The sequence below is a fragment of the Rhinichthys klamathensis genome, unplaced genomic scaffold (assembly GCF_029890125.1).
Source record: "Rhinichthys klamathensis goyatoka isolate OS25496 unplaced genomic scaffold, OSU_Roscu_1.1 h1tg000422l_1, whole genome shotgun sequence".
In the NCBI taxonomy this organism is placed as follows: domain Eukaryota; kingdom Metazoa; phylum Chordata; class Actinopteri; order Cypriniformes; family Leuciscidae; genus Rhinichthys; species Rhinichthys klamathensis.
In genome coordinates, this window is record NW_026606920.1 from 1,617,356 (window position 1) to 1,634,207 (window position 16,852).

At 38.6% G+C, this 16,852-nt stretch overlaps 1 protein-coding gene across 3 annotated transcripts; it reads left to right on the plus strand.

Annotated features, from left to right (window-relative positions):
* Positions 1-869: 869 nt before the first annotated feature.
* On the plus strand, positions 870-15,699 carry ctdsplb (CTD (carboxy-terminal domain, RNA polymerase II, polypeptide A) small phosphatase-like b). Of its 3 annotated transcripts, XM_056235466.1 has the most exons (9): positions 870-1,492; positions 6,478-6,638; positions 6,883-6,915; positions 8,529-8,630; positions 10,948-11,004; positions 12,497-12,589; positions 12,837-12,850; positions 13,397-13,582; positions 14,731-15,699. In XM_056235466.1, the coding sequence occupies exons 1-9, from the start codon at positions 1,417-1,419 to the stop codon at positions 14,759-14,761; spliced, it is 753 nt and encodes a 250-aa protein (XP_056091441.1). In that variant the 5' UTR covers positions 870-1,416; the 3' UTR covers positions 14,762-15,699. The 3 variants fall into 3 exon arrangements, with proteins under 3 accessions (XP_056091441.1, XP_056091439.1, XP_056091440.1); XM_056235464.1 differs by lacking the exon at positions 12,837-12,850 and having other exon boundaries at positions 875-1,492; XM_056235465.1 differs by lacking the exons at positions 6,883-6,915; positions 12,837-12,850 and having other exon boundaries at positions 875-1,492.
* The last annotated feature ends 1,153 nt before the right edge of the window (positions 15,700-16,852 follow it).

Sequence of the window (16,852 nt, forward strand, 5' to 3'; positions counted from 1 at the left end):
TTAATAAATAATAAATAAAATAAAATTATATATATATATATATATATATATATTACGTACAGGTTAATCGGTTTATAGGCTTAAATATTATAAAAAAGCAATAGCCTATAGCTATAATTCAAAACAAAATGCATTGGTTAACATGGAAATGGTTAACAATTTCATTTATTTGTGGTAATGTGGGTGTTAATATTAAATAAAGACCAGATTGTTTGTTGTTGCTCATGTTTTTTATTTTATTTGAATTTTTTTACATAATTGACAACATTTGGATACACTCGAAATAAAAACTTTGAAAGGGGCAGAAAAAGATGTTAGCGGTAGGCTATATTACAACGTGCAACAATAATGTTGAGCAGCAGAGGGAGACATGCGATGGAAATTGACTGCGCACAGGGAAAGGCAAGCCCTTTATTTAAACCTTACAGTCAAAAATATAGGCCTATGGTCTGTTTCCCACTTCATAATACAGGCACAATTTGTTTTACTGTTTTACAATATTTGTTGTACAGGGTGATGCCAATTTACATTCTATATCCATTTCTTTACTGTAAATGACAGATTGCATATTGAAGCTGCTCAATACATATTAAACAACAATAGGAAGAAATCAAAACAATCATTATTGTGAGCTATATAGCCTACTTCTCTAAATATCACTCTTATTCTTCATTCTAAGGATCACGAAGCACAACCTGACCAATTGTTCGTGTGTTTTATTTGGACTTCGTTTGTTTTTTAGTGTAAGGTCCATAGTTGAGTCAGTGTTGATCAGTCGACTTTGTGAGGACTCCTGTCCTGTCATTGGGCGGATTGCGCGCTCCCCGGCCGTGCTTTTATTTTTAATATGAGGGAGGGGGTTCCCAGAAAATACCTCCTCCTGCTGTTCCTCAGCTCTATCTCGTGAACATCAAACACACGCCGTCTCCATATTGGAAGCAGAGATCAGAAAACACGGGAAAACATGAAGTGGCAGTTTTTGACGCTCGCTTAAGCGCACAGATGTCGCGGCGTTCTCCGCTATAGCTCCAGGAGTTTAAACGCGAGCGTTTAGACATCGCGCGGGTCATTTATCCAGGCCAGAATCGGAGGTTTCATGGTCAGCTCGCTAACGCTATCTTATTTTAGCAATCCAGCCTCCAATTACTTGTTAGCCATTCGGCGCTGGCGCAGTTGATTTTTGTAATGCGCATCCGCACGGGCTGATTGATCAAATGTCTGTCCGCGACGCGTATTTTAATGCAACAAAACGCAAAGATTAGTGGTCGGGTGCAGTCCGTTCGCCCACGCTAGCCTGAGCGACAGCAGTCTGCTGGCTGGCTGGAGATCTGCCATTAACTCGACTAGCTGTTAGCACAACCTGAAACACGGGCACGGCCAGAACTCGCTGGAAAGAGGAGCTAACATCTCGTTTCCATGGACAACACGTCCATAATAACGCAGGTTACGAACCCCAAGGAGGAGGAGATACTCTCGTCAAATGCTGAGAAAGGTGAGAGGTGTTTTTGTGCGTTGAAGTTGGTCGCCGTTGTGCGTTTTGTTAGCTTTACCCACCATTTTAAACGAGCGGGCTGCGAGCCTGCGTTCGCGGACAGTATTCATTTCATTCCTGTTTAGTCCAACTTAAACGATGATTTAGTTTAAAAAAAATTTGTTTTATATGAATGCTTTCATATGACAACGTGTTACATTTGATGTAGAACAATCACCGAGTGTGTTTATATATTTGAATCGTCGTAAAGGCGCAATGTAAACTGCTAAAGAGCGAAAGTTTTGCCTCTGTAAGCGTTGGTCGCCCGTGATGTGGATGGAGACCAACGTAAACATGTTTCTTTCTGTCACGGGGCAAGACTTGCATAAGTTGAGTGCTTTAAAGGGCACATGTTTTATTTAAGAAGCGGTGGACTTTTGACTTGTTGTTCTTTCAGTCAGGTCAGCAGCAGGAATTGTTAAGTAGGCTAGATATGTTATTTAGTTGCCTATAATTTTATTTTACAAAACAGGCAAGTCAGTTTTGTGATGGCGCTGTGTAGGTCTGGATGCGAATAAATTGTATGTGCCAAAAAGCACATTTTTAGTTTTTAAGGTAAGACACCACTGATGAATATAATAACTTGTTGATTAAACCCAGCATCATCAAACATAATAGATTAAGTACAGTAGGCCTACATAAGACAACTGTTTTGCACGAGTTTTCTGAAATGTTGTTTAAATATGCAAATTAGGCGTTATTAAAGAAATTCCAGAAAAGAAATCGGAACATTGGATAAAGCTAGGTTTGTTTTTTGTCGACACATTTAAGTTACAAGAACAAACTCTACTGTATTGAAGATCTCTTTGATGAAATCTGAGAGCTTTCTGTCCCTCCATTGACAGCTAAGCAACTACCACTTTGACGCTTCAAAAAGTTCATAAAGAGATCGTAAAACTAATCCATATGAGTTGAGCGGTTTATTCCAAATTTTCTGAAGAGACTACTTGATCGCTTCATATGATGAGCAGATTGAATATACCACAACTGATGTATGTTTATGAATGTTTATATGTGTATAAAAGCCTAAATTTAAACTGTTCATCATATAAAGCAATCATGTCTCTTAAGGAAATTTGGACTAAACCGCTCAATTCATATGGACTAGTTTTACGATCTCTTTATGAACTTTTTGAAGCGTCAAAGTGGTAGTTGCTTAACTTGCTTAGCTGTCAATGGAGAGTAAACTCTCAGATTTCATTTCGGGGGGGGGGGGGAATATCCCTAAATAAAATACATGTTACAGTTTTGCAGGGCTGCTCATCTGAGGATGTCCGGCTCTGTGATAGGAGGCATTTGGATGGAGCACTTCCAGAGCTTTACCTTTGACCTCTGGGTGGCTGAGTGGAGAAGCTCTTCAACAGCTGCCCTCTCAAAACAGCACAGAATAAAGTTGACCAGACCAGAGTTCCCTCTTCAAAGCCATTAATGAGTCTTTCCAACATGTAGATTAGTATTAAGCCAGAAGTAATTAAAGTCAGTAGTAATTACTGGATTTTTTTTTAAAGGCAGCTGCTTGAGCTCTGATGGCATCTGATAGTCTGCCGCAGTGATCAATGTCTCTGGCCCGTTGCCTGACAGGGATCTTTTTTGCATTCTGCCCACAATTATGTAAAACGTCCTGTACTTTACTGCATTTTATTCTTTTACTTGTTTGGAGTGCATTATGGAAATAGTTTACCATATATAACTTTGTTCATTGGATGTTTTTGCAGTCATATTTTTGCTCTTTATGTGTGGTAAAGGCCTTTAAATAAAAGTAAGCTTACAGACAGATGGACAGTTATGATTTTTTTGTGTTGTGGCATTGCAAAGACACTCTCATTGTGACGGGCTACCCAGTTGACCTAAATATCATGTGTTTTTTACACCTCTTCTTACCATGATGCTGATTATGCTTTCTGACACTTCCTCTAATATTCCTGAGTGAAGACAAGCTGTTGTCCTCCCACTTATGAAAAATAATCCTAGAACTGCCATGCATTATTGGAAGCTGCTTTCTTAATCAAAACTATTGAAAGTCTACTTAAAGTGCTGTCTTTTAATAAGCTCAGTCCTGTTGCTGTAAAAATCAGCAGAATCTTTTAATTGAATTAAAAAATATTAGTGTAATGTATTGCATAGGTTCTTGTATTTTGCGGTGAAAAGCTTGAGATGTTCAGCAGCTGAACCTTTGAGATGGTGGCTAAAGGGGCGGGAGAGGAATGCACGGTTCTCATTGGCTGGTTGTTTTCTTAGCCCCGCCTCTGCTGCTGCTGCCCTCCTCTCTTCTTCCCTCTCTCCCTCAAATATTCCCCCTCATCTGTGCCTCTGAAGTCATCAGTGAAGCTTCAGGAACGAGGGAAAATAGCCTCTGTCCCTTAAAATGGTGCTGGAGGCGGCAGCCAATGAGTGGAGGGACTAGGGTTTAGGAGCCTAAAGGGGACGGGGTGGGGTTTGTAAGTGAGTGGGGTCTAGTTTCACTTTTTTTTTTTCTGCTTGTCACTATTTTTAAAGGGCCTTTAGTTGCCGGTGACCTCAGTGTTCACATTCAGAGCCTCCGCTGTGGCGCTGGAATGAAGGAAGATTATTATTAGTGTGTGTGTGTGTGAATGAGGAGAGGAGAACTGCGAGGGTCTTTGACGTCCCTTAATTTTGTGCAGTGTATTGGTGTAAAGCCTGTCCTTAATCATTTGTAATAGTCTGGACTTTTAATTAAAGATGCCATCATGTGAAATCCTGACTGGGAGAAAGCCATTTCCCTAAAGGGTGTTCAGGCATTCCCACCACCAAGTGTCCCAAATGAGTGTTATTGAACTTATATGCCATGTATCATCCACCTTTTTCCTAACGAGCCTATTTCATTTTAGTTTATGGGTGGCACTTCCGGTTTGGGGAAGTTCAACGTAAAAAAAAACACAAATTTTTTTTCCCCTCAGTTTGACTGAATGAGCTCTAAAATTTTCTTCGTGTTCAGACTTCAACAGAAAAACATAACGCTTGGTATTTTAATGTGACGTGGTATGAAAAGAATATCTATGGCAAGAGCTCTTTTCAGTCGCTGCATTCTTTTCCTCATTAATATATATATTTTTTTCCTTTGTATTCCACTGTAACCGTATTAAAAAGGACAACATGTACTGCGCATTTGTGGTCTGCTGCTCTCCCAATTTAATTAACGTTATATCCCTAGAATAATTCACTGGAATTCACTGAGAATCTCTTGTTTTTCTCTTTTTCCAGGTTTGTTTTCACACAGATGCTTTAAAGTGTAATTGTCTCCCCTTGTAATCCCTATAACCAGTGTTTACTCGAATGTTTCTAAAGCAGATAGATATAATTATTATTATTGTCTGTCACAATGATGGAAATCACTGTATTATTACTTAATGTTCCAACTTCCAGTTAATGAACAATTTTGATTAAGGCAATGTGTTGCATTATACAGACATATATTACTACAGTGATGTTTAACACGTCCATAATATTGCTGCGAAAATAATTAGGGGTTATTCATGGTCTGTATGGTATTAATTTGTTTATGCTTTTACACTTTAAAATGTTCTTTTAATATAATGTTATTTTATTTTTTATTTTTTTATTGAAATTCAATTTTACAGACAAAATAGGTATTGAACAAACAATATTAAATGACAATTCTCAGAGGGCAATTGATATAATGTTTGATGGTTGCAGGGTGAGTAGAATAATGTCATCTCATTGCACCCAGTTTTGAAAATGCCATTTGTTCATAGAGCGAACCTTTCGCTGATTGGTCAGTTTAACGGCAGTTACTCCCATAATTCAGGCAAAAGATCATGGGGTGTAGGAAAAGTGGATACGCTTTACTGACTGAAATGAATCAATGTAACCCGTAAAAATTAAAACTCTAATTTATTTAAATGTAGTGACTCCACCCATTCGAAGAACATGGACGCATGTTCCAACATGGACATGGAACATGGATGCATCTGCAAAACTCTCTCTCTCTGTACCGGGACGACTTGCACTTACCGTGACTGGGTCATGACTCACGAGCTTTGAGTATGCGCACGAAGGGGAGGGGGGTATGGTAGACCGCTTGATTGACGCACTTACTGTCCAATGATTCTAGGTGGTCTTGGAAATGATTGGCTGGAGTTTTTCGAGTCCTGCCCGTTCCACAGATGATTAAATTGCCTAATTTTCATTTCAGTGCTTCTAACTCAGTGGCTGTAAGTGGGTTAGGAATAGGATTTCAAGTGATTTTGAAAAAATGGTCAAAAAAGAAAATCACATACCCCACCTTTAACTTCTGACCGTTCTGTATAGGCCATTTATCTTTATTAAATGTATATAGCCACAAGTATGTATTATTATGTAGAAGTAAGTTTTAGAGTTATAAATAAAAACTTGGCCTGTTTACATACAAATACATACAAATCAATGTTCAAAAGTTTGCGGTCAGTAATTGTTTTTTTCTTTTTTATGATAATTAATACTTGATGCATTAAATTTTGATTTCATCAAAAGTGAAAGTAAAGAGCTTAAAAATGTTACAAAAGGTTTCTATTTCTAATAAATGCTGTTTTTTTTGTGTTTTTTTTGCTTTTTTACTTTTTATTCATCAAAGAATTTTGAAATGTGACATTTTTTCTGCTGCTGCAAATTCAGCATTGCCATCACAGGAATAAATTGTAAAACGTATAAAGATTTTAAAATATATTTAAACTGAAAACAGTTATTTTAAAATGTAATCAAATTTCACAATATTACTTTTGACTGTATTTTTAATCAATCCAGCTTTGGAGAGCTTGGTGAGAATTCTTCCTTTCTGACCCCAAACTTTTGAATACTAGCTGTATATAGGGTTATATATCTGTAGCTGAGCATATGTAATGTCACTAAAAATATCATGCATCCTTGGTAAATTATTATTGTAGTCATTTGTTTTAAACCTATGTTGTCTCTGTCTGTTCTTTTTGTAGTTTCACTGTCTAACAGCAGCCTGAAGAAGAAGAGGACTCGCAGCATCTTCAGCTCGTTGTTCTGCTGCCTGAGGAGTTACGATGCCGAGCCGCCCACCACCCCCAACAACAACAGCAGTCCTCTGCCGCCACCTGTGGAGGAGAACGGAGCTCCACCAAAGGTGAGACTGCCCACACATCCTCTTTATAACGGGAGCGATTACAGAAGATCAGATGCGTATTGATCCAGAGACTCTCGCCGTCATGTGTGTTTTCCTCATGTTAAATAGAAGTCATCACAACTCTCTTTCTTTTTTTTCTGTGCAGACTGTATCACATGTGTCTTAATTATAGTCCATTTGTCTTGTGGTTCAGCACCTCATTTCCTCTCCTGTTTGTTTCCTCTGTCTTCATCTCATGTCCCAGTGTGACCAGGTTGAGGTCATCCCTATCCCCAGTGTATGTATGACTCCACTCCACTCCGTGTCGTCTGTCCGTGTGCTCTCGCATGCCGCATGGAGCGTCTCACCACTGTACTCTCGAATCAGCTCTGTGGACAGTGATACACTTTGCCTGATGGATGCTTTCATACACCGTATATTACTACTACTGTGGCGACTGGAAAGCTTAATGTTTTTCCACACAATTATGGGCTAAGGCATTTAGCAACATGTGTTGCCCCCCCCTCCCCTCCAGCTTTTTCATACTATTGGGAGTATGACTACTTCTAATTTGATAGTGCAAGTGTTTATTTCACGTGTTCTAGTCTGTTAAAAGATACTGAGCAATATTTTCACCAATTGAATGTTTTTCTTCTGCTGGTCAGTCAAGCTACTTTTTACTTGCCATGCCAATATTTTCACTGGCCTGTTTTTAACAATGCATTTTTTATATTTGCTAGAAATAATTAGATTTTTCGTTAATGTTTAGTTTCCTTTTCACAGTTTTTGAAACGAGCTGGAAATTGTACAGCTATCGCCATACATTCATATGATATTTTTGTTGACTATGGCATGCGAAGCCAAACATTACTGTTTGGTTCGTCATTTAACATTACTGATGCCTTGAGGACTTAGATGAGATTTTGTTGAATTCTCAAAAAAAGACTTCTGTTATCCAGCTAGATAATCTATCTTGGAGATAGATCGGCAGAATGTACAAGAACAGTGTAGAGTACATCACAAAAAAACAAAACATTTAAGTTTGCAAGGCATACACATTTAACTGCACGTACACTACCGTTCAGAAGTTTGGGGTTAGTAAGATTCTTAATCTCAATGGTAGGCTGTTGAAGATCAGATCTCATGATCAGTCCCTTAATGATTTTGCCATAAGATTTTAGAAGTAGCGATCACACAATCCCCCAATGAAGCTTCTGCTGATGATTTGCTGTACTGTATTTGGGTACTAAACAGGAACTCGCGGCCAGCCGAACTGTAAGTGTTCTGGTGTCTTTGTGTTCACTCAGCAGTTCGGACCAAGATCATGACTGCACTCCAGCGGTTCCTCCTAAGCTTGATTCATCCCATTAAACAGACAGGGACTTAGATTAGATAGACTCGACAGCATACTGCCTCCCTCTATAACAAGATTGCCTCTGCTTGAATTGAGACGGTGCAGCTAGGATTTGAGAACTGGATCAAGAGAGGGACCCGTTCACCCGCAGCATATAAATAAAGTGATGGGATTTCATACAGACAGCCAGTGTTGAAGTCACTCTTGCACTCTCTAACCTTAGCCATCCTGCATCTCTGATTAATGTGTGAAAAACCTTTTAATCCCCACGCACGGCCATAATCCTTTCCACTTCCACTTGGAAAGAGCTGGGATGTTATTGCATGCACGTCATCTGTGCAGCTCAGGAAACACACTTCCTAAAATGCCTGAAGGTTTCCCTTACAATTCCCAGAGGAAATGTGTAGATGGTTGGGGATCGTGCTTCTTTCTGCTCATTTTGCTTCATAACAGTCTAACACGTCGCGGCTAAAACTCCCGTGCCTCATTTCTCACTCATTACGCTGAATCTGCTCCATGTTCATCATGCTAACTCTCTCTGTTTTTCATTTCCACAGCCATCAGAGAAGTACCTCCTGCCTGAGGTTAACATAAATGACTATGGGAAGAAGTGCGTTGTAATAGACTTGGATGAGACTCTGGTGCACAGCTCGTTTAAGGTAATTCATTAATTATTGCCTGTAGAAATTAGCCCAGATCCTTTTCAGGTATACAGTTCCCATATACAATAGGCTACAGATTGTTTCAAAGCAGCTTTACAGTGATAACAGGAAATTGATGCATTTTGGCTGTTGTTCATCTAAAGTCAGTTCAGTGTTGATTCAGTTCCGTTGTAAAGATCATCAATTATTAAATTAGTTAATTTCATCTATAAAGCAGATCTGCAAAAAAATATGTCATCGTCTAACTCAGTTCAGTTCTCATTCAACAGCGTCAGGTATTTCCCAGAGAAAGGCAACCAGGAATGGGTCACAAATGCAATGAAACTGACTTCTCTCAGTATTTTGCTCAGTGACAGTGACCCACAGTGACCTATTTGCGTCAGAGATATATATGCATGCGGGCAGAGCTTCCTGTGATGCTTGGTGACGGTCCAATCAGGGCTCATTTGTCTCTGCTGCTAGAAGGAGAGTAGAAGAGAAACCCTGATTGTGAAACTCAATAGTGAGCTTTTTATCATCTTGATCTGTTTGTGAAGCTCAGAAGTTTGGCATGGGGTAGTGTGATGTTTAACTCTATAAAGCATACTGTATCATATTTAATACCCAAAATTCTAAGGCCTCTGAATGATCAACTTTGCTGAAAACCTGTTGTGCACAATCTACTACATGTCTTCTCTCCTCTGATTGATGAGTTAATACTTTTTTAGCAAGTAAAAGGCCTTTGTTTAATTTTCATTTAAAATAAATTAATTTAATTTTAAATTCTATTTGGTGTGAAATCTTTAATGAATTTTATAACCCAAACATAAGAACGTTTTTATTGTTTGTAATATTTCAAGATACACATACTTAAATGAAGCAATTTTTTTTTTATAGCAAAATCATGTTAAAATTTGAGTATATAATATGATGCATCAGAGGTTTGAGGAAAATGTCTCTACATCAGTCATTGTATTGCCAAAATTAAAACTACAGAGCTTTGATCATAAAACTAAGCATTTAAACATTAAGACATTATTTCATGTTTGTAGTCTGTTAAACTGCCTTTAAAGATCTCATTAATTTACATTACAAGCTATCATAATTTCATCCTTTTGGCAATAAATTCTGCAAATAAATTGCATGTTTTTGCTCAGTTTGGGCTTCTAAAAAAAGAAAATACCTTGAAGTGTAAGCTTAATATTTTCCTGTAAAAATAAGTCTTATGTATCAAATATGATACTCGACAAAAACACATACAAGCTTTTTTCAAAACCTTTTGTTATTTCATGTCAACGCTGTACAGGGTTAAGTTGTCTGTGATCAACTGATTTCAGTCATGTAAGGACAAATGTGTGAGCTGTGCCAAACTCAAACCTTCCTCACACCTGATTAGTAATGTTTGGAACTTGAAAGGTTTGTATTGAAAGAGCACAGACGCCCTCTGCTGTTTGTTGTCACTGCACTTTCAGTGCACTTATGCAAATTATAAGTAAATGGAGCTTATCACACATCAGTAACCTCTGATTGCTGTCATCTTGTTTATCAGCTGTTAGTTTATTGCTTTATAATGTTTTGAGATAGTTGAAGTGGCAAATAAGCTCACTTGATTTATTATTTTAAAAAAGACATAGCATGAAAGAGAACAAAATCACATTTGTTCATTTAACTTTTTTTTTTTTAAAGATGATCTTTGGAGTTATTTAAAGGGATAGTTCACCCACAAATGAAAATTACCCCATGATTTACTCGCCCTCAAGCCATCCTAGGTGTATACGACATTCTTCTTTCAGACGAATACAATCGGAGTTATATTAAAAAATGTCCTGGCTCTTCCAAGCTTTATAATGGCAGTGAATGGCTGTTTCTGTTTTGAAGTCCATCAAAGTGCATCCATCCATGATAAAAGTGCTCCACACGGCTCAGGGGGGGTTAATAAAGGCCTTCTGAAGTGAAGCGATGCGTTTGTGTAAGAAAAATATCCATATTTAAAACTTTATCAACTATATTTTGAAAGATGGATTTTTTTTTAAGGTAGAGAAGTATACAGCCTGAGTGATGCTCACACGTTCAGTAGATGGTTGAAATGAAAACGAGTAACTCTGGTAATACCCACATTAAATAAAAACATATTTGAAGCTTATTGAGCCAGTGCATGACAAAACAAAACATGAGTATTTAATAAGATTCACGCCTATTTGCCTGAAAGGCTATTCAGGTATTTCAGAAAATGTGTGAAATAAAATTTTGGGTAGGCTTAGTTGGATCACTTCTACATTTGTCTCCATCTGAAGCTGGATCATAACACTGTTTTGCATTTGCTTCTCTCTCATAGCCTATTAGCAATGCTGATTTCATCGTCCCAGTGGAGATAGATGGCACAGTGCATCAGGTACAGAATTGATGGAGACATGCACAGGTTTCATATTACACTCTAGTGTGTTCTATAGCAATTATGAAGCCATTTACGGGTTTTATGTCCATGTCAACCTCAATGGATGGAGTGGTGAACATGGCTGAGTCGCTGTTCCCTTGTTCAAGTAATCCAGGATAGGCTGTCTGTCCTGGGAGGCCTATTCATGATTACTTGCACTAGGTGGCAGCCGTTTGTCGTCCTGGAGCTGATGCAAATCATCTGTGCTTGATTTGTGTTCCTCATTGTTTTGAAGAACGAGAACATGACTTTTGGATATATTATGTTTTTATATTATATAATTTTTTATTTTAGAAATATTTGACTATTATTATAATAGGTTTTATATATTATAAAGATCATTTACTATTTAAAAATAATAATTTAAATGGCTCTGTGTGTCATTATATTAGATATTATATTATATTGTTTCATAAAGATTATTATATCATTATGTATTTTAATTTACTTAAATTGCTCTTTATCACAATTGTATCACATTGTATTATTTTTTGTATTATATTACATGTTAAAGACTTCATTATTATATGGATTATGAACCTTTATTAACATTTAAATTGACTTACCGGTAAATGGCTCTGTTAATGACAATATTGTACTATATACGTAATATCTTGTTTTATAAAGATTTGATTATTATTATTATTATACATTTATAATACATGTATAGACAGTGGCCTACATCAGTGGCCGTCCACTTTTTCAGCTGTGTTGGTCACGGAAGTATATTTTTCATTCATTTTTCCCATAGGGATTTAAAAAAATCTTTGTTAAAGCATTATAAGCCATGAAACAGCTATGAGGTAATTCATAACGTTACCAACTTTGATTTGAAGCAAAAAATATTTGAAAATTAGATAAAAATAAGGTACAAGATTGTACTTTATGGCTTTACTGAGGGAAAGAACTACAGAACGACAATCCCATGAAGCATTGCGAACAGCATAATCAAATAAAAAATGATCAAGAAATATAAAACTACTAAAAATGTTGATTTTATATATAGAAACAATATTTTTTAAGCTTATTGCAAAATATGTATATACATACAATTATTTTGAGAGCATAGAGAGACCAACTCGATTACGTCATTCGCTGTGCTTCATGGGAGTAGGCGGAGCTAAAAAGCTCTTTTGGGGGGGTTTGGTTATTTCAGCATCATGGGTAATGTAGTTCTTTACCAGGAATTCCACTGTTAAACTGTAATTTTACAAATACGTTGAAATAATGTGGGCTGACGGCTTCAACAGAGCTGTATACCGTTGATTAAGAGCCTCGAAGCTCAAAGTAGGGCTGTCTAAAAAGGTTTCCAAGTTAGCATTAAAAATCTATTTCCCTATGAAGAAAATGAATGAGTTTTTACTTCCGGAACCCGACTATTGAACTCTTTTATGAGCACTTATTATCATTCAAATGGACTTAAATGGCTCACAATATCTCCCCTTCGTAGGTGTATGTCCTCAAAAGGCCACACGTTGACGAGTTCCTGCAGAAAATGGGCGAACTGTTTGAATGTGTGCTTTTCACAGCCAGTCTAGCCAAGGTTTGTCCACCACACTGTGACACCGTCTCATTTAATGTCAACAAACATGATAAAAGACTCAGCAGTCAGCATCTCATTACTCTCATAGTGCACACAACCTCACTGGCTGAAACAGTCTGAATGTTATTTAAGGGAGAAAGTACTGTGATATACCTGCCAGAGCCCTGCTGGGTGGGTGTTGATTCATACCTGCTCTGCTAATATCTGACCCCCCTCTCTGTCTCTGTGTGGCCTGCGTTTGTTTTAGCCGCTAATGCATGGGTAAGTGTCTCTATGGCAACTGTGACTCTTCCAGAATGCGTGCCATGTACCAGTAGTTGCAGTCGCTGCTGCCTTCACCTTTATAAAGCTCACATTGTTTGAGGTTGGCCGCTTTTACGATATGCTGTGAAGTTTCATTTGTCACCATATCTGTAGCTAATGTCTCTGTTTTGTTCTTCTCATTCCTGTAAGTGACACATTAGCTGTATGTGGCCCACTGTAGTTTAGATCATGTGTCTTGGTTGCTTCCATGTCTGTTATATTGAGGATGTAGCGGCTCATTCGCTGTAGTAGCACGTATCTGACTATGGTTTTGTAGGCTTCCTTACAGTCCTCTTTGTAGACGTTTTCGTTTGCATAGAGTCATGGAAATAGTGTTACGTTGCCCTAGCAGCTTGCGTTTTCTCTGTTTTATATTTGTATTTGTTGCAGGGAGCAACTGGACAATTCCACAGTGACTCTGCAGTTTAATCAGTGCATGAGCTACTGGAAAAATACACCTTTAACTTGTCATCTAAGTGTCTGTTGTGTCTGTGTGTGCTTCAGTATGCCGACCCGGTGGCTGACCTGCTGGACCAGTGGGGTGTGTTTCGGGCGCGACTCTTCCGAGAATCCTGCGTTTTCCACAGAGGGAACTATGTCAAAGACCTTAGTCGGCTCGGGAGAGAGCTCAGGAACGTCATCATTGTGGACAACTCCCCTGCTTCCTACATTTTCCATCCTGAAAATGCTGTGAGTTTTGATTGCTGATGAAACTCTTAACCAAACCATACTTCGGTTGCTTATGGACTTCTTTAGTAGGGTTAAGGAACCGATTTGCACTATAAAAAAAACCAATGGCATTCAGTTTGATTCCTGAATGATTGTCTCTGAATCAGTCTTTTTTTTTTCTTTTTTTTTTTGGCAAATCACAATCGACTCCCAAATGATTATTTTTAGTGAATCAAACGCATAAAGCTTACAACTTGCTGTTATGTTGTTCGTTAGGCTTGTGTGACTTGGTTCATATGGTTGAACTGGTTGTTTATATGACCATGTGTAGTTAAAGCTACACTGTAACTTTTTTGGGAGAGAAAAAAATCTTGAGTGCAAAAAAAAGTACACTCAGTCCTAAACTGGTGCAACAAGATTCTGGCAACATTAACATTATTCAAATTCTTTTTTGTCACTGAATGTGAAAATGCTGCACAATTTGCAAAAAGTATAGGAATATTTGATGTTTAATATGTTTAATAAATTATGTGAAGCAAGATTTTGGACCAGTGACATTTCATAACTGGTCTTCTGGTTATAATACAATAGGGCTTTTCACACTGCGCTTAACCCCGGGTTATCGTCGTTCTAATCACCGCTTTTAACCCCCGGGTAAAGGAACGTTTCACACTTTTAATTTAAAAGTGTGGTTAGCCAGGGCTTCCAACTCTCACGCAATTACCCCATATTCTCACGCCACACCCCCGATTTCTCACGCTGAAGTGTCAACCCGGTCGGTCAAATGCCTGAAAGATGAGTTTATCTATAGATCTACCTGTTGAGCCACTCGTGATCGACTAGTAGTTATACCACAAATTAGTTCAAATATCCCGTAATCTAGAGCGAGCGTGCATGCGAGACAGATATTGTGCTCCAAACCGCAGAGAGGTAAGGGAGCGAAAGACCTTGCGTGTGCAGACAGCGGAATTTGTAGTGTGAAACAGCAGCTTTTGAATCCCCAGGATTAACTGTTAACCCCGGGTATAATATGAGGTGTTAAACGTGAATAAAGATAACCCAGGATTCCGTTAACCCGGGGTTTAGAATGACCCAGGGTTAACAGTTTCAAATGTGAAAAGCTCTAATGTCAGGTTCTAATTGTGTGTGTGTGTGTGTGTCTTGTGAAGGTTCCCGTGCAGTCGTGGTTTGATGACATGACTGACACGGAGCTCCTGGACCTGCTGCCTTTCTTTGAGGGACTGAGCAAAGAGGAGGACGTGTACGGGGTGCTGCAGAACCTGAGGGGCAGGTAGCAGCCTGACGAGGGGCCAGTGGAGTCCCCCGGTGGAGAGCCCATCCCAGCTCCTCTCTCTTCTCTCCTCCACCCTGTGGTCCTCACCTCACCGAGAACACCCACGCCCCCAACCAGGACACGCACACAGTGACATGAACAGACTTTTTACATTTAGTGGACACTCAAATATTTCTCTTTTGAAAAGTGCTTATGATAAACCAAAACAAATCTACTTTTTCTTTCCTTTTTGAAATGAAAATATTCAAGTCATAACCATTCTCTGAGGTGTTGCTATGCAGGTAGAAATCCGTAGGGTTAAAGGACTGTGGGGTTTTCTCTCCGACCCAACAAAGTGCCTTTTTTGAATGTCATTTTTATGGGGGAAATTAACATTTTGTACATGACATTTCCAGAGAACCTAATCTTTACAAGAATTATACGCTTTAAAACGGAGGCAGGTCAGTCTCTTTTTATAAAAGCACTGTTAAAGAGGCCAGAGATTTTTAATGATGTAAAGCTGGGTACACGACACCATCTTTGTTCTTCTTGCGCTCCTTTTATTTTAAATTTTGCTTTAGCTTGTGCCATTTATATAGACTGATACTATTATCTAGACTTGTATATGTTTAGTTTGTTTTCTAAGAGCAAAGGAATGCATTTGCACTTGTTAGGTTACTCGTCTCGTATACCACGGCCTCTTTTGCCAACTTGCCTAGGGGTAACGATCTTAAACCCAAGATTGTATCGTGCCAATCACTAATAGTTTGTCTCGCAATCTGATGCTGAAGTACGTTTCGTTTTCATCAAACAAGCCAGATGCTAATATTGGTGCTGAAGACAAATGTTTGGACATTTCAAGAAATTGTTTGCCCAGTCGACATAGAATTTTAGTCGCTAAATGCCTTTTGGTGAAGTAGCGTAGACACTGCAGTTGTCCCCCGGTTGTATTAGTAAGGGGGCGTGTCCTTTATGGAAGCCAGGATGCACAATTGCAAATGTATCCCTTTTATCATTTTTAATTCTTTTTGTTCATCGGGTCGTTGAGAATTGGTACAGGTCCATCATCTTTATATTTTTTTAATTAGTTTCAACTTGTTTTAAACCATACCCTGTTGCTGCTACCACTGTACACTACACTACAAAAGACCTCCCTGTAGGTACGACCAGTACCAGCCCAGGGACTAGAGCGCTGTGCAGCTTGTGCCAGATTATCATCCATGGGCGGAAAGGACGCGTTTTTAGTCGCAGTCGGTCCTTAAAGGGTTTGCTCTTGTCCTGTTGCGGCGCAGCCCTCCTGTAGAGCTAAACGGAGGCCTTTTCTCCTGATGAGATTCTGGCTTTGAGAAGTTTTAAAAGTGTTTGGCGCAAGCTGTGCAGACTCTGCATCACCGCAGTGCCTAAGATGAGAGGAGCAGATGAACAGGCAATAACCTCTCTCTCTTTCTCTCTCTGCCCAGAGTCCGCCACGTCACAGTTCAGTCCTGTTTTTTTTTTTTCCTCCGTCTTTCTTCGTCTACCTCTCTGCATCTCTCTTCATCCTGTACCGCGGCAGGCGATGGAAAGCAATCCATTCTCACTTTTATGGTCTTCTGTCAGTATTTGAGATGTTTTCTGCTTGTTGACATGCTCTACAGCCTCTCCTTCAATCGTCGGCTCTTTCAAATCTGCTGGTTGCTGAAGATCTTCTAGCTGCCTGGATAATTTGGCTTGTTCATTTTGATTTCTAGCTTTTATATCTAATCGTTAAACACAATATTTTTCACATTTGCGAAAGTCACCTTTTTTAAATAATATGATGATCTCCAGGTGATCTGACAGCGTTGAAACACTATTGGTTTTGCTCACGGTTTTTATTTACTTTTTTCTCCATGTGTTTTTCACTTCTAAACTGTCAGGTGCTGTTTTTAATACACTTTGTTTTCATGATGTCACGTCAATGTTTTAAGTCGGCACATCCAATTAAATTATGCCTTATTTTCTTTGTTTTTTAGTAAGCCATACAGACACGATTTACT

Bases quoted from the DNA above. Each gene is read 5' to 3' on its own strand.
- ctdsplb (XM_056235464.1), top strand. From the start codon at position 1,417: ATGGACAACACGTCCATAATAACGCAGGTTACGAACCCCAAGGAGGAG. The intron at 8,631-10,947 runs GTAATTCATTAA...TCTCTCTCATAG, and splicing joins TGGTGCACAGCTCGTTTAAG to CCTATTAGCAATGCTGATTT. The intron at 11,005-12,496 runs GTACAGAATTGA...TCCCCTTCGTAG, and splicing joins TAGATGGCACAGTGCATCAG to GTGTATGTCCTCAAAAGGCC.